The sequence below is a fragment of the Heteronotia binoei genome, chromosome 2 (assembly GCF_032191835.1).
Source record: "Heteronotia binoei isolate CCM8104 ecotype False Entrance Well chromosome 2, APGP_CSIRO_Hbin_v1, whole genome shotgun sequence".
Taxonomy (NCBI): domain Eukaryota; kingdom Metazoa; phylum Chordata; class Lepidosauria; order Squamata; family Gekkonidae; genus Heteronotia; species Heteronotia binoei.
In genome coordinates, this window is record NC_083224.1 from 14,500,517 (window position 1) to 14,527,962 (window position 27,446).

Genomic DNA, 27,446 nt, shown 5'->3' on the forward strand with positions numbered 1-27,446 from the left:
GAGCAGTCCCGCCAGGCCCGGCCTCTTCCTTCTCCCGCCGCCTCCTCCTCCTCCGCCGCGTTCCCTCAGCCGCCATCATGGCCGCCAGCGCGGCTCCTTCGTCGGCCTCGGCCAGCGGGGCCGCCCCGGCGGGCTCCAACGCGGCGGGCTCCAGCGGAGGCGGCGGAGGGGCTTCGGGCCTGACGGCCTCGCTGACGGGCACGATGAACAGGAAGAAGAAGCCCTTCCTGGGCATGCCGGCCCCGCTGGGCTACGTGCCGGGCCTGGGCCGCGGGTGAGCAGCGGGCTCGAGTGGGGCGGGAGGGCGGGAGTGGGAGGAGGCCTTCCCCGGCCTCTCAAAGAGGTGGGTCGAGGCGTCGCCTTTCTGTTTGCAAAAGGGGCCTCTGGTCATGGGGAGGGAGAGGGCTCTGCGTGCAAAAAGGCCTCTGGCCCTGTGCAAAGTTGCTCCCCCCCCCAAACATTATGGCTGCGATCACAACGGTTTTGCACTAGACCAGACTAATGTCATTTGCACTAATGTAAGAGCCACATACAATAAACATCAGGTGTTTTGAGAGCTGCAAGATGTGAATGTCAGATGTTTGAGAGCTGGGAAGGAGGGGGGGGGAGAAGAGAGGGAATAGATGGTGGCAAGGGAGGGAGAGATGGAAAGAAAGCAACTTTAAATGTATTCTCTAAGCCGGGGTGGCCAACGGTAGCTCTCCAGATGCTTTTTTTGCCTACGACTCCCATCAGCCCCAGCCATTGGCCATGCTGGCTGGGGCTGATGGGAGTTGTAGGCAAAAAAAACTTCTGGAGAGCTACCGTTGGCCACCCCTGCAATAAACATCAGATTTTTGAGAGCTGCAAGATATGAATGTCAGTTGTTTGAGATCTGGGAAGGGGGGGGGGAGAAGAGAGAGAATAAAAGTTATTCCCCCCCCCCCCCCAACATTATGGCTGCGATCACACATCAGACCAGTTTTGCACTAGACCAGACTAATGTCATTTTGCACTAGACTAGACTAATGTAAGAACCACATACAATAAACATCAGGTGTTTGAGAGCTGCAAGATGTGAATGTCAGATGTTTGAGAGCTGGGAAGGAGGGGGGGGAGAAGAGAGGGAATAGATGGGGGCAAGGGAGGGAGAGATGGAAAGAAAGCAACTTTAAATGTATTCTCTAAGCCAGGGGTGGCCAATGGTAGCTCTCCAGATGTTTTTTGCCTACAACTCCCATCAGCCCCAGCCATTGGCCATGCTGGCTGGGGCTGATGGGAGTTGTAGGCAAAAAAAAAAACTTCTGGAGAGCTACTGTTGGCCACCCCTGCAATAAACATCAGATTTTTGAGAGCTGCAAGATATGAATGTCAGATGTTTGAGAGCTGGGAAGGAGGGGGGAGAAGAGGGAATAGATGGGGGCAAGGGAAGGAGAGATGGAAAGAAACAACTTTAAATGTATTCTCTAAGCCAGGGGTGGCCAATGGTAGCTCTCCAGATGTTTTTTGCCTACAACTCCCATCAGCCGCAGCCGGTAGCTCTCCAGATGTTTTTTGCCTACAACTCCCATCAGCCCCAGCCGTTGGCCATGCTGGCTGGGGCTGATGGGAGTTGTAGGCAAAAAAAACATCTGGAGAGCTACCGTTGGCCACTCCTGCAATAAACATCAGATGTTTGAGAGCTGCAAGATGTGAATGTCAGATGTTTGAGAGCTGGGAAGGAGGGGGGGAGAAGAGAGAGAATAAATGGGGGCCAGGGAGGGAGAGGTGGAAAGAAAGCAACTTTAAATGTATTCTCTAAACCAGGGATGGCCAATGTGCAAAACTGGTTGGACTTTCAATCCACTTTCAGTGCACTTTCTCACTGGATTTTGTCAGTTCACACTGGAAATCCAATTTGAAAGTGCATTTATTTAATGTGTATGATTGCAGCCTGTGTGCGTTTTCAAGGGAGTGGATGGAGGCCTCGAGACAGCTTTTAAAACCGTTTCAAACAAAAAAAATACGCAAGGGTGCCTTTGACAGTGTGTCGACACCTCCCCCCCCCAATTTAACACATTTATTCTTCATTTATGCCTTCCCTCCATAGGGACCCAACTTGCTTGCACTGTTCTATTCCCCTCTTTTTAAAATTCCCACAACAGCCCTGTGAGATGGGTTCAGGTGGGTAATCCTGTTGGTCTGAACCGGAAGAACAAAGTCTGAGTCCAGTGACACCTTAATGTTTATTTCTGGGCATCCATCCATCCATCCATCCATCCATCCATCCATCCATCCATCCATCCATCCATCCATCCATCCATCCATCCATATATATCACGCCCTCCCTCCAAACAGGCTCAGGGCAGATAACAGCATATTAACATCATAAAATACAATAATTATTATAAAACCAATATTAATATAAAACATTAAGCACTGATTAAAACCATAATATTCTGCACATGGGTATAAGCTTTTGTGCGCAGGCGTACTTCTTCAGATATCTGAAGATCTGTGCATGCACAGGAAAGTTTATATCCAGAACTGAAGCTTCTACTCAGAGCTAAGTGGCGCCTTTAAGATCAACAAAGTTTTATTTAAGGTAGCAGCTTTCGTGTTCATGCACACGTCTTCAGTGTGCATCGAGAGGAGGTGGCTGAGAAGTGATATGATCACCATCTTCAAGGCCTTGAAGGGGTGTCATATAGTAGGTGGTGCAGAATTGTTTTCTGTGGCCCCAGAAGGTAGGAGACCAGAACCAATGGGTTGAAATTAATTCAAAAGAGTTTCTGGCTCAACATTAGGAAGACCCTTAGAGCGGTTCCTCGGTGGAACAGGCTTCCTCAAGAGGTGGTGGGCTCTCCTTCCTTGGAGGTGTTTAAACAGAGGCTAGATGGCCATCTGACAGCAATGAAGATCCTGTGTTCTTATAAGGAAGTACTTCTTCACCCAAAGAGTGATTAGCATGTGGAATTCACTGCCATAGGAGTTGGTGGTGGCTACAAGCAAAGCCAGCTTTAAGAGGGGATTGGATAAAAATATGGAGCAGAGGTCCATCAGTGGCTATTAGCTATTGGTGTGTATATGTATGTATGTATATGTGTGTGTGCGTATGTCTGTCTGTCTGTCTGTCTATCTATCTATCTATCTATCTATCTATCTATCTATCTATCTATCTATCTATCTATCATCTATCTATCTATCTATCATCTATCTATCAATCTATCTATCTATCTATCTATCTATCTATCTATCTATCTATCTATCTTTCTTTCTTTCTTTCTTTCTTTCTTTCTTTCTTTCTTTCTTTCTTTCTTTCTTTCTTTCTTTCTTTCTTTCTTTCTTTCCATCCTTCCATCCTTCCTTCTATCTGTCTGTCTGTCTCTCTCTCTCTCTGTCTATATCTATCTATCTATCCCTCCCTCCCTCTTCTTCTATCTATCTTCTATCCCTCCCTCCCTTCCTCCCTCCCTCTTCTTCTATCTATCTTCTATCCCTCCCTCCCTCCCTCCCTCCCTCATCTATCTATCTATCCACACACATATATTGGCCAGAGTGTTGGACTGGATGGGCAATTGGCCTGATTCAACATGGCTTCTCTTATGTTCTTCTGAATTTAGGGGAGGTCTTTGTGAGTTTCCTGCATTGTGCAGGGGGTTGGACTAGACCCTGGAGGTCCCTTCCAACTCTAGGATTCAGCTATTGTGTGCATGCACACAAAACCCAGAACTAAACTTTGTTGGTCCTCAAGGTGCCGCTGGACTCAAACTGTTCCTGTGAGGTAGGTTAGGCTCAGAGAGCATAGCTTGACGAAGGTCACCTTGCATGCATCCGGGAAGGCAACTGGTGGAAGAGGCTCTCTTTAAAACGTTATATATATGCACACCCAATTATTAATGGACACAGCTGTAACTTGTACGCGAAAGTAAGATCACCTCCCCTTTTTCGATGGCTTGCATGTGACAAAACTCAGTCTGCGCTTAGGTAAATATGTGCTTTCTTCTTTAGGAAGTGTATAATGCAAACATAGCATCATCCTGAGCCACGCTTCTAAGGCTTTTGAAGTCTATAGCGGGGGGGTGGCTGAACTTGCTCAATGTAAGAGCCACATTGAATAAATGTTTGAAAGCTGCAAGACAGGAATATTAGAAGTAGGGAGGAAGGTGGGGAGGGAGGTGGAAAGAAAGCAACTTCAACTTATTCAAGCGGCTGGCCGGCTTGGCTCGGAGAAGCGATTGAAAAGTTTAAAGAGAGAAATGCCTTCTGCAAGCTGGCTGACAGGGCAGTGGGGCCTTCAAGAGCCACACAATATGTGCGAAAGAGCCACATTTGGCTCCTGAGCCATAGTTTAGGCAGCCCTGGTCTATAGGTTTCAGTCGAGTGTGTCTCTGCTTAGGACGGCGTCGCTACAGGATGTGATAACTTTCCATCTGCAAAGTTTTGTGGGTTGGGGTTGTCTTTTTTTTTTTTTTTCTATATTCACTTTGCTATATGTACTTTTGTCATTGTAGTATAGTGGTTAAGGGTGTTGGTGTATATTCTGAAAGTTCCAGGTTCGAATTCCCACATACGGCATGGAAGCTCACTGGGTGGCCTTGGGCCGGTCATGCACTCTCAGCCCAGCCTACCTCACAGGGTTGTTGTGAGGACAAAATGGATGAGAGGAGAAGGACGTAAGCCGCTTTGGGTCTCCATTGGGGAGAAAAGCAGGGTACAAACGAAGTCAATACCTCAGTAAATGTATTGGAGGATTAAGTTGTTTCATGGTTGGGGAGGTTGCTGGAATGGCCTTGGGTCAGCCATCGCTCTTGCGGGAGTTGTCCTTGAAAGGGCAGCTGCTGTAAAAAGCTCGCTCAGCCCCACCTACCTCACTGAGACCTCTCTGAGACTCTGAGATTCAGGGTATAGGGTGGGATATAAGTCCAATAGGAGAGCCAGTTTGGTGTAGTGGTGAAGTGTGCAGACTCTTATCTGGGAGAACCGGGTTTGATTCCCCACTCCTCCACTTGCACCTGCTGAGATGGCCTTGGGTCAGCCATAGCTCTGGCAGAGGTTGTCCTTGAAAGGGCAGCTGCTGGGAGAGCCCTCTCCAGTCCCACCCACCTCACAGGGTGTCTGTTGTGGGGGAGGAAGGGAAAGGAGATTGTAGGCCGCTCTCTGTCCTTGAAAGGGCAGCTGCTGGGAGAGCCCTCTCCAGCCCCACCCACCTCACAGGGTGTCTGTTGTGGGGGAGGAAGGGAAAGGAGATTGTGAGCCGCTCTGAGACTCTTCGGCGTGGAGGGCGGGATATAAATCCAATATCATCATCATCATCTTCTTCTTCTTCTTCTTCTTCTTCTTCTTCTTCTTCTTCTTCTTCTTCTTCTTCTTCTTCTTCTTCTTCTTCTTCTTCTTCTTCTTCTTCTTCTTCTTCTATCATCACCATCATCATACAAAGACACCACCTCTGTTATGTAAAAAGTAATCTACAGTAGGTTTGTGTGTGTTTTGCCACAGTATTCAAGCAAGAGCTATATCTCAGGGCTTCTCCATGCATCTTCAGACTAGCTATTCTATGCTGGTCTGCTGTAAAACAGATTCAAGTCTAGTAACACTTTAGAGCAGGGGTGTCAAGTATCCGGCCCCTGGCCTTGAACCAGCCTACCCAGCACTCTTACCTGGCTTGCGAGCAACTGGTGTGTGCATTACACTGTTGTGTACTGTCCAAGCGCTAATAAGTACTGGGTGGTAGAAGTGGGAGAGTGAGCATCAGGGAGAAACATTAAGGAGATACCGTAAGAGTGTTAATGTTTTAAGCATACTTGTATTGTCAGTAAAAATAATATCTTTAATTGGATTCGCTTGTGTCCTTTCTAAAGTTTATATCATCCGTATCTGGCAGTGCATTTTATGGCACGCATGGCCCAGCCCAACAGAGTAACATGTCAGATCTGGCCTTTGTAACAAATCAGTTCAACATCTCTGCCTTAGAGATCAACATTTTTGGGGTACAAACTTTCAAGAGTCACAAGAGAAGATGATGATATTGGATTTATATCCTGCCCTCCACTCCGAAGAGTCTCAGAGCGGCTCACAGTCTCCTTTACCTTCCTCCCCCACAACAGACACCCTGTGAGGTAGATGAAGATATTGGATTTATATCCCGCCCTCCACTCCAAAGAGTCTCAGAGCGGCTCACAGTCTCCTTTACCTTCCCCCCCCCCACAACAGACACCCTGTGAGGTAGATGAAGATACTGGATTTATATCCCGCCCTGCACTCCGAAGAGTCTCAGAGTGGCTCACACTCTCCTTTCCCTTCCTCCCCCACAACAGACACCCTGTGAGGTAGATGAACATATTGGATTTATATCCCGCCCTCCACTCCGAAGAGTCTCAGAGTGGCTCACAATCTCCTTTACCTTCGTCCCCCACAACAGACACCCTGTGAGGTAGATGAAGATACTGGATTTATATCCCGCCCTCCACTCCGAAGAGTCTCAGAGCGGCTCACAATCTCCTTTCCCTTCCTCCCCCACAACAGACACCCTGTGAGGTAGATGAAGATATTGGATTTATATCCCACCCTCCACTTCGAATAGTCTCAGAGCGGCTCACAATTTCCTTTCCCTTCCCCCCCTCCACAACAGACACCCTGTGAGGTAGATGAAGATATTGGATTTATATCTCGCCCTCCACTACAAAGAGTCTCAGAGCTGCTCACAATCTCCTTTACCTTCCTCCCGCACAACAGACACCCTGTGAGGTGGGTGGGGCTGAGAGGGCTCTCACAGCAGCTGCCCTTTCAAGGACAACCTCTGCCAACGCTATGGCTGACCCAAGACCATCTCAGCAGGTGCAAGTGGAGGAATGGGGAATCAAACCCGGTTCTCCCAGATAAGCATCCGCACACTTAACCACTACACCAAACTGGCTCTCCAGCGTAAGAGAACATAAGAGAAGCCATGCTTGATCAGGTCAATGGCCCGTCCAGTGCAATACTCGGTGTCACACAGTGGCAAAACCCCCATCCCCAGGTGCCATCAGGAGGTCCATCAGTGGGGCCAGGACACTAGAAGCCATCCCACTGTCCCCCGCATCACCAAGAATACTGGGCATCACTGCCCTAGACAGAGTTCCATTAATGCGCTGTGGCTAATAGCCACAGATGGACCTCTACTCCATATGCTTATCCAATCCCCTCTTGAAGCTGTCTATCCTTGTAGCCACCACCACCTCCTGTGACAGTGAATTTGGGTGAAGAAGGACTTCCTTTTATCAGTTCAGCAATTTCATTGATTGTCCGCGAGTTCTTGTATTGTGAGAAAGGGAGACACAGCTTCCTTGACTTTCTAAAAGCTTTTTTTTAGTCATTCTCCATCAGTTCGCACCCCATCAGTGTATATTTATAGTTAGGAGTCCAAGCTTTCATGTGGGAGGCAAGCTTTCGAGAGTCAAATCTCCCGTTTGACTAAGGGAGCTTAGACTCCCAAAAGTTTATACACTGAAACTCCTTCCCTCCTCCTTCCCTCCCCATCTTCCTTCCTTCCTCCCTCCTTCCCTCCTCCCTCCCTCCCCATCTTCCTTCATTCCTCTTCCCTCCTCCCTCCCTCCCCATCTTCCTTCATTCCTCTTCCCTCCTCCCTCCCTCCCCATCTTCCTTCATTCCTCCCTCCTTCCTCCTCCTCCCTCCCTCCCTCCCTCCCTCCCCATCTTCCTCCCTTACTCCCTCCTTCCCTCCTCCCTCCCTCCCCATCTTCCCTCCCCCCTTCCTTCCTTCCTTCCTTCCTTCCTTCCTTCCTTCCTTCCTTCCTTCCTTCCTTCCTTCCTTCCTTCCTTCCTTCCTTCCTTCCTTCCTTCCTTCCTTCCTTCCTTCCTTCCTTCCTTCCTTCCTCCCTCCCTCCCTCCCTCCCTCCCTCCCTCCCTCCCTCCCTCCCTCCCATGCTGTTGAACATTCAGCCAGCATCAACAGTCTTCTAGCTCTTTCAAGCAGCTATAGTATCCTGTGACAAATCGTGATGGATTTGTCTTAAGGACTGCGAACGTGGGCTTGGGAAGAAAAGGCAGAACGCAAGAGAAGTCGGAATGATTTGTATGGAGTTTAAGGCATATTCAATGTTGAGAGTAAAAAAACAACAAATAGTACCGCTGTAATGTTTGGCATCTGCTGTTTTCATAAAAGTTACATAAAGCGCAACGCTCTCCGGTTTCTATCGCGCTAGAGTTGTAATTTTTTTTTTTAAGCTGAACCAGTTGCTAAATGCATTTACAAGGGTTCTGTGGGGAGAAAGCAGACGATTCCTTGTTCCCGAATGTTTTGGCGCTGACAGCTGAAGGGAAAGGATGAAACATCTCTTCTTTCAATAGGACCATTTTCCTGCTTCTCTCTGACAGAAGGGGAGCGGGCTGTGGCTCAGAGCATCTGCTTGGGACGGAGAAAGCCCCAGACTCAATCCCTAACGTTTCCGGTTAAAAAGGACAGGGCGACAGATGATGTGAAAAGGCTTCTGCGTGAGACCCGGGAGAGCTGCTGCCACTTTCAGGACACGGTGCCCTGACGGGCCAACAAGGGCCTGATTCAGTAGAAGGCAACTTCAAGTATGGTTATAGGATAGGTTTGCATGAGCGAAGCGGGGCCCGTAGCCACAGGGGGGCCCGGGAGGCATGGCCCCTCCATCGAACCCCCTTTGACTAGTATGGCCCCTCCTATCAGCCGTGCCTCCCATTCCCTTCCTCCCTCGCACCCCATGAAGCACCGGCTCCTGGTGGGACTCTTTCAAGCCCCTCCCCTCCGGTTGGTCACGTGATCAGGGGGAGAAGCTGTGGGAAGGCTGGCACTCCTCCCTAGTGCTCTCCAGAGCTTTAGTGCTGGGACGGCGGAGGAAGGAAGCATCAGCAGGCCCTGAAAAAGCACCTGCCACCTCCGCTCTCCGATCACATGGGAGGCAAGTGGGGAGGAAGCAGCGGAGGCAGGGGGAGGGGAGCTTTTGCAGGGCTTGCTGGTGCTTTCTTTCGCCGCCGCCCCAGCGCTAAAGCTCCAGAGAGTGCTGCTGGAAGGCTGGCAGAGGAAAAAGAAGACGACGACATTGGATTTATATCCCGCCCTCCGCTCAAGAGTCTCAGAGCGGCTCACAATCTCCTTTATCTCTCTCCCCCCACAACAGACACCTTGTGAGGTGGCTGGGGCTGGAGAGGGCTCTCCCAGCAGCTGCCCTTTCAAGGACAGAGGCCAGAGCGACCTACAATCTCCTTTACCTTCCTCCCCCACAACACTCTGTGAGGTGGGTGGGGTTGAGAGGGCTCTCCCAGCAGCTGCCCTTTCAAGGATAGAGAGCGGCCTACAATCTACTTTCCCTTCCTCCCCCACAACAGACACCCTGTGAGGTGGGTGGGGCTGGAGAGGGCTCTCCCAGCAGCTGCCCTTTCAAGGACAGAGGCCAGAGCGACCTACAATCTCCTTTACCTTCCTCCCCCACAACAGACACCCTGTGAGGTGGGTGGGGTTGAGAGGGCTCTCCCAGCAGCTGCCCTTTCAAAGACAGAGAGCGGCCTACAATCTCCTTTCACTTCCTCCCCCACAACAGACACCCTGTGAGGTGGGTGGGGCCGGAGAGGGCTCTCCCAGCAGCTGCCCTTTCAAGGACAGAGAGCGGCCTACAATCTCCTTTACCTTCCTCCCCCACAACAGACACCCTGTGAGGTGGGTGGGGCTGGAGCGGGCTCTCACAGCAGCTGCCCTTTCAAGGACAGAGAGTGGCCTACAATCTCCTTTCCCTTTCTCCCCCACAGCATAAACCCTGTGAGGTGGGTGGGGGTTGAGAGGGCTCTCCCAGCAGCTGCCCTTTCAAGCACAGAGAGTGGCCTACAATCTCCTTTCCCTTCCTCCCCCACAACAGACACCCTGTGAGGTGGGTGGGGCTGGAGCGGGCTCTCACAGCAGCAGCCCTTTCAAGGATAACCTTCTGCCAGAGCCATGGCTGACTCAAGGCCATTCCAGCAGCTGCAAGTGAAGGAGTGGGGAATCAAACCCGGTTCTCCCAGATAAGAGTCCACGCACTTAACCACTATGCCAAACTGACACTTTCACGCCAACCTTCATGTGGCTTCTCCCCCTGATCATGTGACCAACTTTTTTTTTTTTAAAGAGTCCCAGGAGGAGCCGGCACTTCACGGGGTGGGAGGGAGGAAGGGGAGGGGGAGGCGCCTTGGAGGGGGCTGCCAGAGCGGCGGCAGCGATAGTGGGGGTCGCAAGAGCAGGGGGCCCCCTCCATCCAAAATTTTATTCCGTGGCCCCCTCCCACCAAAAATTCTCTGGCTACGGGCCTGGAGCCAAGCTGTTCCCTGGAGGCAGTCCAGTTTGGTGTGGAGAGCCAGTTTTGTGTAGTGGTTAAGTGTACACCATCCCGTCCTTCCTTCCTTCCTTCCTTCCTTCCTTCCTTCCTTCCTTCCTTCCTTCCTTCCTTCCTTCCTTCCTTCCTTCCTTCCTTCCTTCCTTCCTTCCTTCCTTCCTTCCCTCCTTCCTTCCTTCCTTCCCTCCTTCCTTCCCTCCTTCCCTCCTTCCCTCCTTCCCTCCCTCCATCCATCTTGTGACTCTCTAACATTTGACATTCATGTCTTGCGTGGCTCTTACATTAAGCAAGTTTGGCCATCCCTGCACTACATACTGTTTGCCCTAGAGGTGTTTACATATTCCAGGAGATAGTGATGCCTCTGATAGCGTATCAAATAGTGTATCGGGACACAGCTTCCTTGACTTTCGAAAAGCTTTTTTTTTTTTTAGTCAAGTAGGGGGGGAGGGATTTGAGTCGGTTTATCTGGTCCGTTCCAATTTCTCCCGTGTTACATTTACTGCAGCTAGACATCAAAAAATTTATAAAATGTCTGGTTTACCCTTTGTGAAGGGCTGCTTATCAGCGCTGTGTGTTGACATTGTGTGGCCTGAAAACACATATATTGGCCACTGTGCGACACAGAGTGTTGGACTGGATGGGCCATTGGCTGATCCAACATAGCTTCTCTTATGTTCTTATATGGAGCAGAGGTCCATCAGTGGCTATTAGCCACAGTATATTGTTGGAACTTTCTGTCTGGGGCAAGTGATGTTCTGTATTCTTGGTAATTGGGAGGGGCAACTGTGGGAGGGCTTCTAGTATCCTGGCCCCACTGGTGGACCTGCTGATGGTGCCTGGTTGTTTTGGCCACTGTGTGACATAGTCTGTTGGACTGGATGGGCCATTGGCCTGACCCAACAGGGCTTCTCTTATGTTCTTATGGGACACAGAGCGTTGGACTAGATGGGCCACTGGCCTGATCCAACGGGACTTCTCTTATGTTCTTATGGGACACAGAGTGTTGGACTGGTTGGGCCATTGGCCTGATCCAACAGGGCTTCTCTTATGTTCTTATGGGACACAGAGCGTTGGACTGGATGGGCCATTGGCCTGACCCAACAGGGCTTCTCTTATGTTCTTATGGGACACAGAGCGTTGGACTGGAAGGGCCATTGGCCTGATCCAACAGGGCTTCTCTTATGTTCTTATGGGACACAGAGCGTTGGACTGGATGGGCCATTGGCCTGACCCAACAGGGCTTCTCTTATGTTCTTATGGGACACAGAGCGTTGGACTGGATGGGCCATTGGCCTGACCCAACAGGGCTTCTCTTATGTTCTTATGGGACACAGAGCGTTGGACTGGATGGGCCATTGGCCTGACCCAACAGGGCTTCTCTTATGTTCTTATGGGACACAGAGCGTTGGACTGGATGGGCCACTGGCCTGATCCAACAGGGCTTCTCTTATGTTCTTATGGGACACAGAGTGTTGGACTGGAGGGGCCATTGGCCTGATCCAACATGGCTTTTCTTATGTGACACAGAGTGTTGGACTGGAGGGGCCATTGGCCTGATCCAACATGGCTTCTCTTCTGTTCTTATGTTCTTATATAAATTTTGTAAGTTTGAGTGTACGCCGTGTATTTCTTTATACGTTTCGTGTGTCTTTACCGTGTTCTACTTGGAATCTAATAAACTGAATTCAGATGGCAGCATTGGTTGTGACTCTGTTTCTCCCTAGCAAGGAGAGTGCCCAGCTAGCCCGACCCTCCAAATTTGGACTTGGGACAGGAGACTCCAGGCTTCCCAGCCCCTTAAAGTTTTCCCCAACACATGGATGAGGCAAGTTGCACGTTTAAGACCAACAAAGTTTTATTCAGAACGTCAGCTTTCATGTGCTCTAAGCACACTTCATCAGATGCGAAATCAGGTACAGTGAGCAGAGCTACATACAGCTGGTAGGCAGTGGTTTAGAATGCAACATGGTACAGATTTAAGATCCCATGAAGAAGAAGAAGAAGATATTGGATTTATATGCCGCCCTCCACTCCGAAGAGTCTCAGAGCGGCTCACAATCTCCTTTCCCTTCCTCCCCCACAACAGACCCTTGTGAGGTGGGTGGGGCTGGAGAGGGCTCTCCCAGCAGCTGCCCTTTCAAGGACAGAGAGCGGCCTACAATCTCCTTTCCCTTCCTCCCCAACAGACACCCTGTGAGGTGGGTTGGGCTGAGAGGGCTCTCACAGCAGCTGCCCTTTCAAGAACAACCTCTGCCACAGCTATGGTTGACCCAAGGCCATGCCAGCAGGTGCAAGTGGAGGAGTGGGGAATCAAACCCAGTTCTCCCAGATAAGAGCCTGCACACTTAACCACTACACCAAACTGGCTCTCCAGACTGCCTACCAGCTATACGTAGCTTTGCTCACTTTACCTGATTCCTCGTCTGATGAAGTGTGCTTAGAGCACACGACAGCTGACATTGTGAATAAAACTTGGTTGGTCTTAAAGGTGCAACTTGACTCCTCCTTGGTTCCACTGCTTCAGACCAACACAGCTGCCCACTTGGATCGATCTACGTGGATGAGGTGTTAGCGAGTGATTTGGAAGGGGGACGAGCAGCGAAGCCCCCCAGGAACCCCTGTCAGTTGTTCAGCATCGAATACTCTGCTTTCCTGTCTCTCTAGTGCTACAGGTTTTACCACTCGCTCGGATATTGGTCCCGCTCGAGATGCCAACGACCCAGTGGACGATCGCCATGCGCCTCCAGGGAAGAGAACCGTCGGGGATCAGATGAAGAAAAACCAGACAGCTGACGATGACGATGAAGATCTGAATGACACCAATTACGATGAGGTGTGTCACGGGCTGGGGCCAGGTCAGGCAAAGTCCAGGGGCAGTCCAAGGTCTGTAGCTGGTGAGCAAAGAGGGTCCAAAGTGCCAAAACCGAATCACAGTCCAGGTATCGCAGGTCAGAGGTTCAGAAGCCGAAGTCAGGGGGTCCAGAAGTCAAGGCCAATGTCAGGGGGTCCAGAAGCCAAAGTCAAAAGCCAAAGTGGATGCTGGAACATCAGGTAAATGACTAGTTGCTTCCACAAAGCTCCTCCCAAAGCCCACAACTATATAGCCCTCTGCTGTCTGTTGCCCATTTGGGCTAATTGCTGACTCAGAGGGCAGCCAGGATCCTGCTGAGACTCAAGCACCCTCACTTCTAGCGGGGCCAGGATCCTTTTAGAACTCAGGGCTCAGGGAGCATCTTGCTCGTGAGCGTGCCGCCCTCCTCCGAACCCTGAGGTCCCGACGAAGGCGGTCACGCACCCGAGCCACCCGAGAGGGCGAGGCAGGGGGGCTTGGATCTTCTCCAGCAGGAGGCAGGGGCACTGGTGCAGGTGGCAGGGGCACAGTTTCTTCTGCAGGCTCAGCTTCTTCTGCAGAGTCCCCAGTACCCATGACAAGGTGATGCTTCTGTGGATAACGTTTCTGGCTTTTGAGGAAGCTGCCTCTTTATCCTTATGGACCTCTGATCCATCTCTCTTGGTACTGTTTACTGAGACAGCCAATGTCTTGGGAAGGAGTCCTGCTGCTGGAGAGACTGGAGTTGGAACTTTTCTGTGTATAGGGTTGCAAGGGAAAAAATACCCTGTCGCTTTACTAGAGACGTAATGGAGCCCCGTGACGCAGAGTGGTAAAGCCGCAGCACTGCAGTCCTAAGCTCTGCTCGTGACCTGAGTTCGATCCCCGGCGGAAGCTGGGCTTTCAGGTAGCCGGCTCGAGGTTGACTCAGCTTTCCATCCTTCCGAGGTCGGTCAAATGAAAGTGTAGATGACCCCCCCAGAATGGTAGGGCCTGAATCTTCACAGGGAATTGATTCCACCAGGTCGGGACCAGGGCCAAAAAAGCCGGTCGAGGCAATCCGGATGCCCCTGGGGCCAGGGATGGTCAAAAGATGTTGACTGGCTGATCGTAATGACCTCCGGGGCTCATATGGGGAGAGATGGTCCTCTACAACTACAGACAGACCATCGCAGCTACCCATCTTGATTTACTGAGATAAAACCCTATTGATGCAGCGGGTGTACTTTTTACTGCATTGTATTCTACCTTTGTAGCCTCCTTGCTGCCTTATGGGCTGTCATGTATGGGCGGGTCCCCCCTCCCTCCTTTTTCCGTGGTCGTTGCCCCCGTTTTCCAGTCCTGGAATTGCCCCCTCCTCTTTTTATTAAAAAGGTAAAGCTAGTCCCCAGTGCAAGCACCAGTCGTTTCCGATTCTGGGGTGACGTTGCTTTCACAATGTTTTCATGGCAGACTTTTCACGGGGTGGTTTGCCATTGCCTTCCCCAGTCATCTACACTTCCCCCCAGCAAGCTGGGGACTCCTTTGACCGACCTCGGAAGGATGGAAGGCTGAGTCAACCTGGAGCCAGCTACCTGAACCAGCTTCTGCTGGGATTGAACTCAGGTTGTGAGCAGAGGGCTCCGACTGCAGTACTGCAGCTTTACCGCTCTGCGCTCTTCTCCCCTTTTTATTAGCAAACAAAAAAAGGTATACAACGTAGGCAGTGATAAAACACACAAGGGCAAAAACAGTTACCCATTTACAGAAGACAAGGCGTGTACTGATAAATATAATAAGATTTCGCGATATATGGAGTGTTTTGCAAGCGCATCCGTGTAAAAAGGGATCACTGTCTATTTTCTCAAGAACAGGGGACCACTTAGCTGTAAAATTTAGTTGGGCTTGATGCGGACCGACTGGATTTAAACCTGCTGAAATTCTGTCCATAATTATATGGTCCCAAACCTTGCATAGGCAAGATTCAATTGCCAAAGCTTTGGTATCTGGAATCCCTACTGCATTTTTGAATTGGAGATGCTTGCATTCTGAACTTTTAAAAAACTTTTTAAAACGTAAGGACATAAGAGAAGCCATGTTGGATCAGTCCAATGGCCCCTCCAGTCCAACACTCTGTGTCACATAAGAACATAAGAGAAGCCCTGTTGGATCAGGCCAAGGGCCCATCCAGTCAAACACTCTGTGTCACATAAGAACATAAGAGAAGCCCTGTTGGATCAGGCCACTGGCCCCTCCAGTCTAACACTCTGTGTCACATAAGAACATAAGAGAAGCCATGTTGGGTCAGGCCAGTGGCCCCTCCAGTCCAACACTCTGTGTCACATAAGAACATAAGAGAAGCCCTGTTGGGTCAGGCCAATGGCCCCTCCAGTCCAACACTCTGTGTCACATAAGAACATAAGAGAAGCCCTGTTGGATCAGGCCAATGGCCCCTCCAGTCCAACACTCTGTGTCACATAAGAACATAAGAGAAGCCATGTTGGGTCAGGCCAGTGGCCCCTCCAGTCCAACACTCTGTGTCACATAAGAACATAAGAGAAGCCATGTTGGGTCAGGCCAGTGGCCCATCCAGTCCAACACTCTGTGTCACATAAGAACATAAGAGAAGCCCTGTTGGATCAGGCCAGTGGCCCATCCAGTCCAACACTCTGAGTCACATAAGAACATAAGAGAAGCCCTGTTGGATCAGGCCAGTGGCCCATCCAGTCCAACACTCTGTGTCACATAAGAACATAAGAGAAGCCATGTTGGATCAGGCCAATGGCCCCTCCAGTCCAACACTCTGTGTCACAGAAGAACATAAGAGAAGCCCTGTTGGATCAGGCCAGTGGCCCCTCCAGTCCAACACTCTGAGTCACATAAGAACATAAGAGAAGCCCTGTTGGATCAGGCCAGTGGCCCTCCAGTCCAACACTCTGAGTCACATAAGAACATAAGAGAAGCCCTGTTGGATCAGGCCAGTGGCCCATCCAGTCCAACACTCTGTGTCACATAAGAACATAAGAGAAGCCCTGTTGGATCAGGCCAGTGGCCCCTCCAGTCCAACACTCTGTGTCACAGAAGAACATAAGAGAAGCCCTGTTGGATCAGGCCAGTGGCCCCTCCAATCCAACACTCTGTGTCACAGAAGAACATAAGAGAAGCCCTGTTGGATCAGGCCAGTGGCCCCTCCAGTCCAACACTCTGTGTCACAGAAGAACATAAGAGAAGCCCTGTTGGATCAGGCCAGTGGCCCATCCAGTCCAACACTCTGTGTCACACAGTGGCCAATATATGTGTGTGTGTGTACACACACACACACATATATATACACTGTGGCTAATAGCCACTGATGGACCTCTGCTCCATATGTTTCTCCAATCCCCTCTTGAAGGTGGCTATGCTTGTGGCCGCCACCACCTCCTGTGGCAGTGAATTCCACACGTTAATCCCCTTTGGGTGAAGAAGGACTTCCTTTTATCCGTTTTAACCCGACTGCTCCGCAGTTTCATAAGAATATTGTAATCTGCCTGGATGGGATGGATGGGCTCCATCAGGAAGCCGCTGCCCTCGGTTTTCAAGACCCAAACAAAGCTGTTAATGAGGGGATGCTTTGGAAGTCATTAATCCATCGAGTCGCCATAAATCAGAAGAGACTTGACAACGTTTAACACCCACCCACAATTTGCCTTTGAGCGGCTGTGAGAAAGATGGGCTTTTTTTAAAAAAAAAAAGGATATAATAAGCAGATAGCATATAAATGGATTGTTATGCATAGTAATGTATTACAGTGCAGAAATAGAATGAGAACACGTTTTGAATATGAATGTATGAGGAAGTGGATTTTGAACAAAAATATCTGTTATTTCTTACATGCAAGATATATAACTTTCTTTTAAGCTTTGGCATATTAAAGATTATAGCTAGTATGTAGAAGCGATGAAATACATACATTTCATATAGCAGTATATGAAATAATAAAAAGCAAAGATCCCCTGTGGAAGCACCAGTCATTTCCGATTCTGGGGTGATGTTGCATCTTGACGTTTTCACGGCAGACTTTTTTACAGTGTGGTTTGCCATTGCCTTCCTCAGTCATCTACGCTTTCCCCCCAGCAAAGCTGGGTACGCATTTGACTGACCTCGGAAGGATGGAAGGCTGAGTCAACCTGGAGCCGGCTACCTGAACCCAGCTTCCACTGGGATTGAACTCAGGTCGTGAGCAGAGTTTGAGCTGCAGTACTGCAGCTTTACCACTCTGCGCCATGGGGCTCTTTGGCATATGAAATAATACAGCTGCAAAATAGATTAGTTATGAAATTTGAAATTCAAAATGTTTTATGTAAGTTGTATCCTAAAGAAAATGTTCTACAGCTATAATGACGGGGATGTTGGGGAGAAATATTTACTTTTTTTGTCCTATATATCCTGCAGCATATAATAATCTTTCTATCTGTCTAGCTACCTGTCTGTCATCCATCTGTCTTTCTCTCTGTATATCTCTCTCTATAATTTGCTGTATAATCCCTTTTCTCTTTTTGTATCCCCTCTGTATCGTACTTTGCCTTCTAAAATAGAAATATACATGCGATGAACAGGTAGAAGGGTGGTTAAAAGCTGACACCTTTATCAAAGATTTCAGGCTTTCACGGCTGGTAACATCATTAGGGTTTGTAGAATCTTTCGGGATCAAGTGCCGTGTTCTACCGGAGAAACGTCTGGAAGGAAAACTTTCTCCAGTAGAACACGGCACTTGATCCCGAAAGATTCTACAAACCCTAATGCTGACCCCTTTTTTTTGTCATTTTTAGTTCAACGGCTATGCTGGGAGCCTGTTCTCGAGCGGGGCCGTACGAAAAAGACGACGAAGAAGCGGATGCGATTTATGCCGCTCTGGATAAGAGGATGGACGAAAGGAGAAAAGAGAGACGGTAGGTAGGGGCTTTCCGATGCATTTCAAGCTCAAGGTGGTACCTGGAACCTGGATGCCGATGGGGCGAGGCCAGAGGGAGAGGAGGAAGCTGCTCAGGTGTCCTTTTACCTTGCTTTGATCTCGCTCTCAGCCGCATCCTCCCAATTAAATTGCCAACTTCCATTGCTGAGACCAGAGGGAGAAGAGGAAGCAGCCAGGCAGGGAGCCAGCGAGCCGTAGCGGCTAGTGTCAGGCTAGGGTCTTGGGAGAACCCGGTTCAAATCCCCACTCTGCCAAAACGCTAACACTCCGGGGCATCCAGTGAAGCTGATGGGAAGTAGGATCAGGACGGACAAAACGAAATGCCGTTTTACATAGCGCGTGATCGGAATCTGGAATTCGCTGCGAGAGGATGTAGAGGCGGCCACACGAATAAATGGCTTTAGAAGGAGGATTAGGTGGATTCATGGAGGATTAGTCTTACCAGTGGCCACCAGCTATGGTGACTAAAGAAATCCTCCACATTTAGAGGCTATCTGAATCCCAGAGCTGGGAGGTAGCATCGGAAGAAGATTTGATTTTATACCCTGCCTTTCACTACCCAAAGGAATCTGGGAGTGGCTTACAATCACCTTCCATTCCTCTCCCTACAACAGCCACCGGATGAGGTAGGTGAGGCTGTGGGAGCTCTGAGAGAACTGGGGCTGATCCGAGGTCACCCAGCTGGTTTTATGTGGAGGAGGAGTGGGGAAATCAGACCTGGTTCACCAGATTAAGAGTCTGCCACTACACCAAGTAATGAAAGGCCTTGGCTTCTGTATTCTGTTATCGGCTTTCCAGGGGAACTGGTTGGCCACTCTGTGAGACAGGATGCTGGACTAGATGGACCACTGGTCTGATCCAGCAGGGCTCTTCTTATGGTCCTACGAAGGCCTCAGCCTCTCTGCCCTGTTTGTGGCCCTCGAGGAACTGGTTGGCCACTGTGTGAGACAGGAGGCTGGACTAGATGGACCCTCACTGGTCTGATCCAGCAGGGCTCTTCTGATGTTCTTATGAAGGCCTCGGCCTCTCTGCCCTGTTGTTGGCTCTCCAGAGGAACTGGTTGGCCACTGTGTGAGACAGGATGCTGAACTAGATGGACCACTGGTCTGATCCAGTAGGGCTCCTACGGTCTTACGAAGGCCTCAGCCTCTGTGCCCCGTTCCTCTGTTCGCAGAGGAGCTGTTGTGAGACAAGATGCTGGACTAGATGGCGAACTGGTCGCCTCACTCTCCTTCACAAAGGTTATTGTTATGAGGATAAAGTGAAGAAGAAAATCATTTAAGCCACTTTGGGTCCCCTTTGGGGAGAAAGGTGGGGTAGAAATGAACTAAGTTAAGCAGCCTTCCATCGTGCCTGGACTTAGACCTCTCTGAGAATTGCTTCCTAGAGCACTGCATAGATGTACAACGCTTTGTGAGCAAATTTTTGGCTAATAAACCTGAGTAAAAAAAAGAAATAACAACAACCAATAATAACTGAAGTGTTCTCATGCACTTCCGGATTGACTGCTTGGTCCGAGATAAGTTTCCTGAGCTTTAAAAATTTATTTGTTGCTTGCTTTTTAGAAAGAAGGGGGGTAGGTGCCTGCCCAGCTGATTCTCGTGCCTTTTTGCTTTCTAGGGAACAGCGTGAGAAGGAGGAGATTGAAAAGTACCGAATGGAACGGCCCAAAATCCAGCAGCAGTTCTCGGATCTGAAAGTAAGGAGAGAGAACCGTCTTTTGTTGCTTCACCTTCCGAGGATGAAAACAAAACCCTCCTTAGAAAACGGCTTGCAGGACAGGGACTGGAGAAGAGAGATTTCTGGCAGATATATATGAGTAATATGCATAGAATCTTATCAGCGGGAGCAGCTCTTTCCCCTGTTCTTGCCTCACTTCCCTCCGCATAAAGCATAGAAACGAATGAATGACAGAAGAGGAGAACCCTGTGAATGTTGAATTGTGAGATTTTCCCTTCTGATGGAAGTTGAAGCTGTCTTTAAGAGTTAGTTAGGTAGGCAGCATAGAGAAACCACGGTTCGTGGACAGGCCCTGATATATAATTACATAACTCCTTTCTGCTAACAGGATGTTCCCAAAGCCCCATCGTCTGCTTGGTGTAGTGGTTGACTGCTTTGTGTAGTGGTGAAGTGGGTGGACTCTTACCTGGGAGAACTGGGTTTGATTCCCCACTCCTCCACTTGCACCTGCTTGGAATGGCCTTCGGTCAGCCATAGCTCTGGCAGAGGTTGTCCTTGAAAGGGCAGCTGCTGGGAGAGCCCTCTCCAGCCCCTCCCACCTCACAGGGTGTCTGTTGTGGGGGAGGAAGGTAAAGGAGATTGTAGGCCGCTCTCTGTCCTTGAAAGGGCAGCTGCTGTGAGAGCCCTCTCCAGCCCCTCCCACCTCACAGGGTGTCTGTTGTGGGGGAGGAAGGGAAAGGAGATTGTAGGCCGCTCTCTGTCCTTGAAAGGGCAGCCGCTGTGAGAGCCCTCTCCAGCCCCACCCACCTCACAGGGTGCCTGTTGTGGGGGAGGAAGGGAAAGGAGATTGTAGGCCGCTCTCTGTCCTTGAAAGGGCAGCTGCTGTGAGAGCCCTCTCCAGCCCCACCCACCTCACAGGGTGTCTGTTGTGGGGGAGGAAGGGAAAGGAGATTGTAGGCCACTCTCTGTCCTTGAAAGGGCAGCTGCTGCGAGAGCCCTTTCCAGCTCCACCCAGCTCACAGAACATAAGAGAAGCCCTGTTGGATCAGGCCAATGGCCCCTCCAGTCCAACGTTCTGTGTCACATAAGAACATAAGAGAAGCCCTGTTGGATCAGGCCAGTGGCCCATCTGCTCCAGATGGCCAGTGGACCTCTGCTCCAGATTTATATCTAAACCCCTCTTGAAGGTGGCTATGCTTTTGGCTGCCACCACCTCCTGTGGCAGTGAATTCCACATGTTAATCACCCTTTGGGTGAAGAAGTACTTCCTTTTATCTGTTTTAACCTGTCTGCTCAGCGATTTCATCGAATGCCCACGAGTTCTTGTATTGTGAGAAAGGGAGAAAAGTACTTCTGTCTCTACTTTCTCCATCCCATTCATTATCTTGTAAACCTCTATCATGTCACCCCGCAGTCGACGTTTCTCCTAGCTAAAGAGTCCCAAGCATTTCAGCCTTTCTTCATAGGGAAAGTGTTCCAGCCCTTTAATCATTCTAGTTGCCCTTTTCTGGACTTTCTCCAATGCTATAATATCCTTTTTGAGGTGCGGCGACCAGAACTGCACACAGTACTCCAAATAGGAAGAATAGCTAGGTTTGAGAAGAAGATTATATTGGATTTATATCCTGTCCTACAGTCTGAATCTCAAGAGTCTCAGAGCAGTTTACAATCTCCTTTACCTTCCACCCCCCCCCCCACAACAGACACCCTGTGAGGTAGGTGGGGCTGAGAGAGCTCTTACAGCAGCTGCCCTTTCAAGGACAACTCCTGTGAGAGCTGTGGCTGACCCAAGGCCATTCCAGCAGCTGCAAGTGGAGGAGTGGGGAATCAAACCCAGTTCTCCCAGATAAGAGTCTGCGCACTTAACCACTACACCAAACTGTCCGTTCTCCTTTATCTTCTCCCCCCCACAACAGACACCCTATGAGGTGGATGGGGCTGAGAGAGCTCTCCCAGAAGCTGCCATTTCAAGGACAACTCTTTGAGCTATGGCTGACCCAAGGCCATTCCAGCAGGTGCAAGTGGAGGAGTGGGGAATCAAACCCAGTTCTCCCAGATAAGAGTCTGCGCACTTCACCACTACACCATACTGGCTCTCTCAGTAGCACCTATGATGCCAACAAGATTTTTGGGGGGTGTAGGCTTTCAAGGGACTAAGCTGCCTTCATCAGATGAGAGCTTTGACTCTTGAAAGTTTATACCCCTAAAACCTTGTTGATCTCTTCGTGTCCTAGTTTTACTGAAAACAAAAACATCTGTTCTCTGAAACTACCTTAAAAAAGAAAATAGGGAACCAAATAGATGGGCGCTGAACGTGCAGGCTGAATTTAACAAAGGTTTCACCTCATTCCGCCTAATCTCGGTCCTTGGTAGAGAAAACTCGCTGAAGTCACCGAGGAGGAATGGCTGAGCATCCCCGAAGTCGGCGACGCAAGGAACAAACGCCAGAGGAACCCGCGTTACGAGAAGCTGACTCCTGTCCCCGACAGCTTCTTCGCCAAGCACTTGCAGTCCGGGGAGAACCACACATCTGTTGACCCCAGACAGACGGTGAGGAAAAAATACATGTCTATAAATCCGTCAGGGCTCACTGGCAAAAGCAGAGCGGCCTGATACAGCGGATGAAAAACAGTGGTGATTTTTTTGCTAATGGCTCCCCAGAACTGCGTGGTTGTTGGAGGGTCCACTGCCTCTCCCCTCAGTGATGGAATCTTTTTTTGGGGGGGGGGGATTTTAGGGGCTCAGTGGGCTGCGGCAGCAGGGGGGGAATCAGCTGAAACTTCCGCCCTCCCCATTAGGAAGATTTAAAAGCATTTGAGTTTTCTTAACTGCTTGGGGGGGGGGGGATTCAGGCCACTGTTGTGATAGCCGAACTTTTCCTCGCCTCGCTGGCAGAGAAGTTGCAGTGAGCGGCAGCCCCCTCCCAAACTTTGCGCTTTGCAGGATGCATCCTTCCTCCTGCGCCCGTCCCAGCTGTTTGCAGCTGTAGCACTTCTTCATATGAACATATGAAGCTACCAATGAATCAGACCCTGGGTCCATCCAAGTCAGTATTGTCTTCTCAGACTGGCAGTGGCTCTCCAGGGTCTTCAGCTGATGTTTTTCACACCTATTTGCCTGGACCCTTTTTTGGAGATGCCAGGGATTGAACCTGAGACCTTCTGCTTCCCAAGCAGATGCTCTACCACTGAGCCACCGTCCCTCTCCTGCTCTCCGGGATCTCAAGCGGAGGTTTTTCATGCCTACTTGCCTAGACCCTTTTTGGAGATGCCAGGGATTGAACCTGGGACCTTCTGCTTCCCAAGCGGATGCTCTACCATTGAGCCACCGTCCCTCTCCTGCTCTCCGGGATCTCAAGCTGAGGTTTATCATGCCTACTTGCCTAGACCCTTTTTGGAGATGCCAGGGATTGAACCTGGGACCTTCTGCTTACCAAGTGGATGCTCTACCACTGAGCCACCGTCCCTCTCCTGCTCTCCGGGATCTCAAGCTGAGGTTTTTCATGCCTACTTGCCTAGACCCTTTTTGGAGATGCCAGGGATTGAACCTGGGACCTTCTGCTTACCAAGTGGATGCTCTACCACTGAGCCACCATCCCTCTCCTGCTCTCCGGGATCTCAAGCTGAGGTTTTTCATGCCTACTTGCCTAGACCCTTTTTGGAGATGCCAGGGATTGAACCTGGGACCTTCTGCTTACCAAGCAGATGCTCTACCACCGTCCCTCCCCAAATCAAAGAGTTTTAAATCAGAGAGTAGCCAGAGGGTAGCTGGATCTGTTGCTGCAGTGCGTATTGTCATCAGCTGGATTGGAGCAGAAGGGTAGCCGTGCTGGTCTGAAACGATCGCATCAAGTTAAGAGTCCGGTGGCGCTTTTAAGACCAACGCAGTTTTCTCCCGTTTCGTTTTATCTGAAGAAGAGCGCATGCGCACGGAAGATCATACCTTGAATAAAACTTCGTTGGGCCTAAAGGTGACCCTGGACTTTTAACTTGATTGCGTAGTAAAACAGTTATTTTGGAGTCCAGTGCAGCTCTGTAGCCAGGAGTTTTTAAGTGTGTGTGTGTGGGGGGGGGGGGGAGGGAAATCTAAATGTCTTAGGGGGCACTGGCTAATTAAATTAAAGTCAATTTAATTAAAGTTTGTAGAACCTTTCGGGCTCAAGTGCCGTGCTCTACTGGAGAAAGTTTTTCTTCCAGACGTTTCGTTCTCGGCTGGAACGAAAAACTTTCTGGAAGAAACAACTTTCTCCAGCAGAACACGGCACTTGAGCCCGAAAGATTCTACGAACCCTAATGATGATGCCAGCCGCGAAAACCTGAAATCTTGGAATTTAATTAAAGTTTCTGCACAACCGTTCCTTCTTTCTTTACGCCACTTTGCCTCTTTTTAAGTTCCGAGGGTTTCCCTATCCTTTTCTTAGGAAAAGGGATTTTCTTTCCTTCCCCCTTTAAGCCCCTGGCCCCGATGACGGTTATTGTCCCTGGAAGGGGGAGCGTTCTCTGGAATCTGACTGAAATAGGAGATCTGCCTGGAGGGGGGAGGGGGGATGGCTAGATGGAAAGCTGGAGGGCCTTGCAGTGAAATCAGGAGAGCAGGATTGCAGGGGCCCACTGTAGCTGCAGGCCTGGTCTAGTAGCGCAGGGCGGTAAAGCTGCAGTACTGCAGTCGGAGCCCTCTGCTCACGACCGGAGTTCGATTCCGGCGGAAGCTGGTTCAGTTCGCCGGCTCAAGGTTGACTCGGCCTTCCATCCTTCCGAGGTCGGTCAAACGAGGACCCAGCTTGCTAGGGGGAAAGGGAATCGAACGCAGGTTGTGAGCAGAGCTTAGGACTGCAGCACAGTCTCTTTAACACTCTGCGCCACGAGGCTCTTCAGGAAAATAAAACAGAAGCCCAAATAAAGAGAGAAAGAGAACTCGTTCTTTCCAGGGTTTCAAGATGGCTTCGGTGCTCTTCTTCTGCTCGGTCTCTCATATATAGATTAATTCCTAACGGAGTCACAGAATACAATTTTTGTATTAGAGCCCCACGTCGCAGAGCGGGAAAGCTGCAGGGCTGCAGTCTGAACTCCCTGCGCACGACTTGAGTTTGATCCCGATAGAAGCTGGGTTTAGGTAGCCGGCTCCAGGTCGACTCAGCCTTCCATCCTTCCGAGGTCGGTCAAAAGAGTCCCCAGCTGCTGGGGGGAAAGTGTAGATGACTGGGGAAGGCAATGGCAAACCACCCCCGTAAAAAGTCTGCCGTGAAAACATTGTGCAAGCGACGTCACCCCAGAGTCGGAAATGACTGGTGCTTGCACAGGGGACTACCTTTACCTTTAGAAGCACTTTAGAGATTTTGGGTATAATTTTTAGAGAGTCAAATCTCCCTTTGTCAGAGGTGAGTAAGGGTGGAGATCTGAGTCGCCACATCCTAGCGAGAAGGTGGGAGGGGTGTTATAATGAATGCTATAAAGAATGCTATAAATACCACAGAGGCACAGTGTGCGTTGTAATTGGCTTGATTTAGAGCAGAGGGGAAATGCTTGGGGGTGGGGGTGTTGTTTTAAACCGAGCGCTCCAGTTATTACCGAGAGTTGCGTGCGTGTTCTCTTCCGTCAGAGACTTTCAGTGACTTTTGGCTTGCTCTGTTTCCCCTGCAGCAATTTGGAGGTCTGAACACACCCTACCCTGGAGGCTTAAATACCCTTATCCAGGTGGGATGACTCCTGGGCTGATGACCCCTGGCACAGGTGAGCTGGACATGAGGAAGATCGGCCAAGCAAGGAACACCCTGATGGACATGAGACTCAGCCAGGTAAGGGGCCCGGGGCAGAAAGCTGTGGGAACTGCCTCTTCTTCAGACCAGTGGTCCAGCATCCTGCCTCACTCAGAGGCCAACCAGTTCCTCTGGAGGCCAACAACAGGGCAGAGAGGCCGAGGCCTTCCTAAGAACATCAGAAGAGCCCTGCTGGATCAGACCTGTGGTCCATCTAGTCCAGCCTCCTGGCTCACACAGTGGCCAGCCATTTCCTCTGTAGGGCCAACAATAGGGCAAAGAGGCCAAGGCCTTCATAAGAACATCAGAGAGCCCTGCTGGATCAGACCAGTGAGGGTCCATCTAGTCCAGCATCCTGCCTTGCACAGTGGCCAACCGGTTCCTCTGAATGGCCAACAATGGCAGAGAGGCCTTCATAAGAACATCAGAAGAGTCCTGGTGGATCAGACCTGTGGTCCATCTAGACCAGCGTCCTGCCTCACTCAGAGGCCAACCGGTTCCTCTGGACGGCCAACCACAGGGCTCAAAGGCTGAGGCCTTCTCTGATGTTGTCTCCTGGCTCCGGGATTGAGGGGTTGACTGCCAGTGAATGTGGAGGTTCCATTTAGTTAGCATGGCTGTTAGCCACCGATACACTTATCTTCCCGAACCTCTCTAATCTCCTTTTCGTGCTGTTTATTCCTGTGGCCGCCACGACATCCTCCAGCACCGAATCCCACATTTTAATCATTCTCTGCGGAAAACAATATTTTCTTTTGTCTGTCCTGAACCTACTGCTCATCAGCTTCATTAGATACCCTCGAGTTCTAGTCTTTTGGGAAAGTGGGGCTGAGTAACAGCAGTTAACCATGGCTGCGGCACTTGGGGGTCTGGCCCTCAAATAATGGCCTTGATGGACCAACGGTCTGTTTTAATAGAAGGCGGCTTCAGTTGAGTGCTTTTTATTTTTTTTTTTAAATATTCAATGCAACGATTGAGCTTTAAAAGGTAAGATCCCCACTGGGGTCTATCTAGTCCAGCGTCCTGTCTCACACGCTGGCCATCTGATTCGTCTGGAGGGCCAACAACAAGGCATAGAGGGCAAGGCCTTCCTCTGATGTGGCCTCCTGGCTGTGGGATTCAGAGGACTCGTGCCTCTGGGAGGGATGGTGGCTCAGTGTAAGAGCATCTGCTTGGGAAGCAGAAGGTCCAGGTTCATCCCTGGCATCTCCAACTAAAAAGGGTCCAGGCAAGTAGGCGTGAAAACCTCAGCTTGAGACCCTGGAGAGCAGGGGAGGGACGGTGGCTCAGTGGTAGAGCATCTGCTTGGTAAGGAGAAGGTCCCAGGTTCAATCCTGGCATCTCCAACTAAAAAGGGTCCAGGCAAGTAGGCGTGAAAAACCTCAGCTTGAGACCTGGAGAGCAGGGGAGGGAGCTCCGTGGTAGAGCATCTGCTTGGTAAGCAGAAGGTCCCAGGTTCAATCCCTGGCATCTCCAGCTAAAAAGGGTCCAGGCAAGTAGGCGTGAAAAACTCAGCTTGAGACCCTGGAGAGCAGGAGAGGGATGGTGGCTCAGTGGTAGAGCATCTGCTTGGTAAGGAGAAGGTCCCAGGTTCAATCCCCGGCATCTCCAACTAAAAAGGGTCCAGGCAAGTAGGGGTGAAAAACCTCAGCTTGAGGCCCTGAAGAGCCGCTACCAGTCTGAGTAGACAATACTCACTTTGATGGACCCAGGTTCTGATTCAGTATAAGGCAGCTTCATATGTTCATACGACATGCAGGTCCCCCTCACCCCCCATGGCTGGTAGCAGTTGATAGACTTCTCCATTAACCTACCTAATCATCCTGAAAGCTGTTGATTCCTGTGGCTGCACCGCCTACTGTGCAGTGAATTGCCACATTTAATCACCTATATAAGATTATCGATGAGGCAGAGAGGGTTGACGAAGAGAAATTTTTCTCTCCCCTCCCAAAATACTAGG

At 50.2% G+C, this 27,446-nt stretch overlaps 2 protein-coding genes across 2 annotated transcripts; both read left to right on the top strand.

Moving 5' to 3' along the window:
• Positions 1–19,750, top strand: LOC132565981 (pre-mRNA-processing factor 6-like). Its single transcript, XM_060230603.1, has 4 exons — positions 1–274; positions 12,953–13,121; positions 17,909–18,028; positions 19,672–19,750. Exons 1-3 carry the CDS (start codon positions 78–80, stop codon positions 17,996–17,998), a joined length of 456 nt encoding a protein of 151 aa, XP_060086586.1. The 5' UTR covers positions 1–77; the 3' UTR covers positions 17,999–18,028; positions 19,672–19,750.
• Positions 19,679–25,522, top strand: LOC132565982 (pre-mRNA-processing factor 6-like). Its single transcript, XM_060230604.1, has 3 exons — positions 19,679–19,750; positions 22,105–22,281; positions 25,371–25,522. Exons 1-3 carry the CDS (start codon positions 19,709–19,711, stop codon positions 25,431–25,433), a joined length of 282 nt encoding a protein of 93 aa, XP_060086587.1. The 5' UTR covers positions 19,679–19,708; the 3' UTR covers positions 25,434–25,522.
• Positions 25,523–27,446: the final 1,924 nt, after the last annotated feature.

What these genes read in the sequence shown, in the direction of transcription:
- LOC132565981 (XM_060230603.1), top strand. Translation starts at nt 78, where the DNA reads ATGGCCGCCAGCGCGGCTCCTTCGTCGGCCTCGGCCAGCGGGGCCGCC. An exon ending in GTGCCGGGCCTGGGCCGCGG is followed by an intron (nt 275 to 12,952) that starts GTGAGCAGCGGG and finishes CTGTCTCTCTAG; the next exon opens with TGCTACAGGTTTTACCACTC. An exon ending in ATGACACCAATTACGATGAG is followed by an intron (nt 13,122 to 17,908) that starts GTGTGTCACGGG and finishes TGTCATTTTTAG; the next exon opens with TTCAACGGCTATGCTGGGAG.
- LOC132565982 (XM_060230604.1), top strand. Translation starts at nt 19,709, where the DNA reads ATGGAACGGCCCAAAATCCAGCAGCAGTTCTCGGATCTGAAA. An exon ending in AGCAGTTCTCGGATCTGAAA is followed by an intron (nt 19,751 to 22,104) that starts GTAAGGAGAGAG and finishes GGTCCTTGGTAG; the next exon opens with AGAAAACTCGCTGAAGTCAC. An exon ending in CTGTTGACCCCAGACAGACG is followed by an intron (nt 22,282 to 25,370) that starts GTGAGGAAAAAA and finishes TTTCCCCTGCAG; the next exon opens with CAATTTGGAGGTCTGAACAC.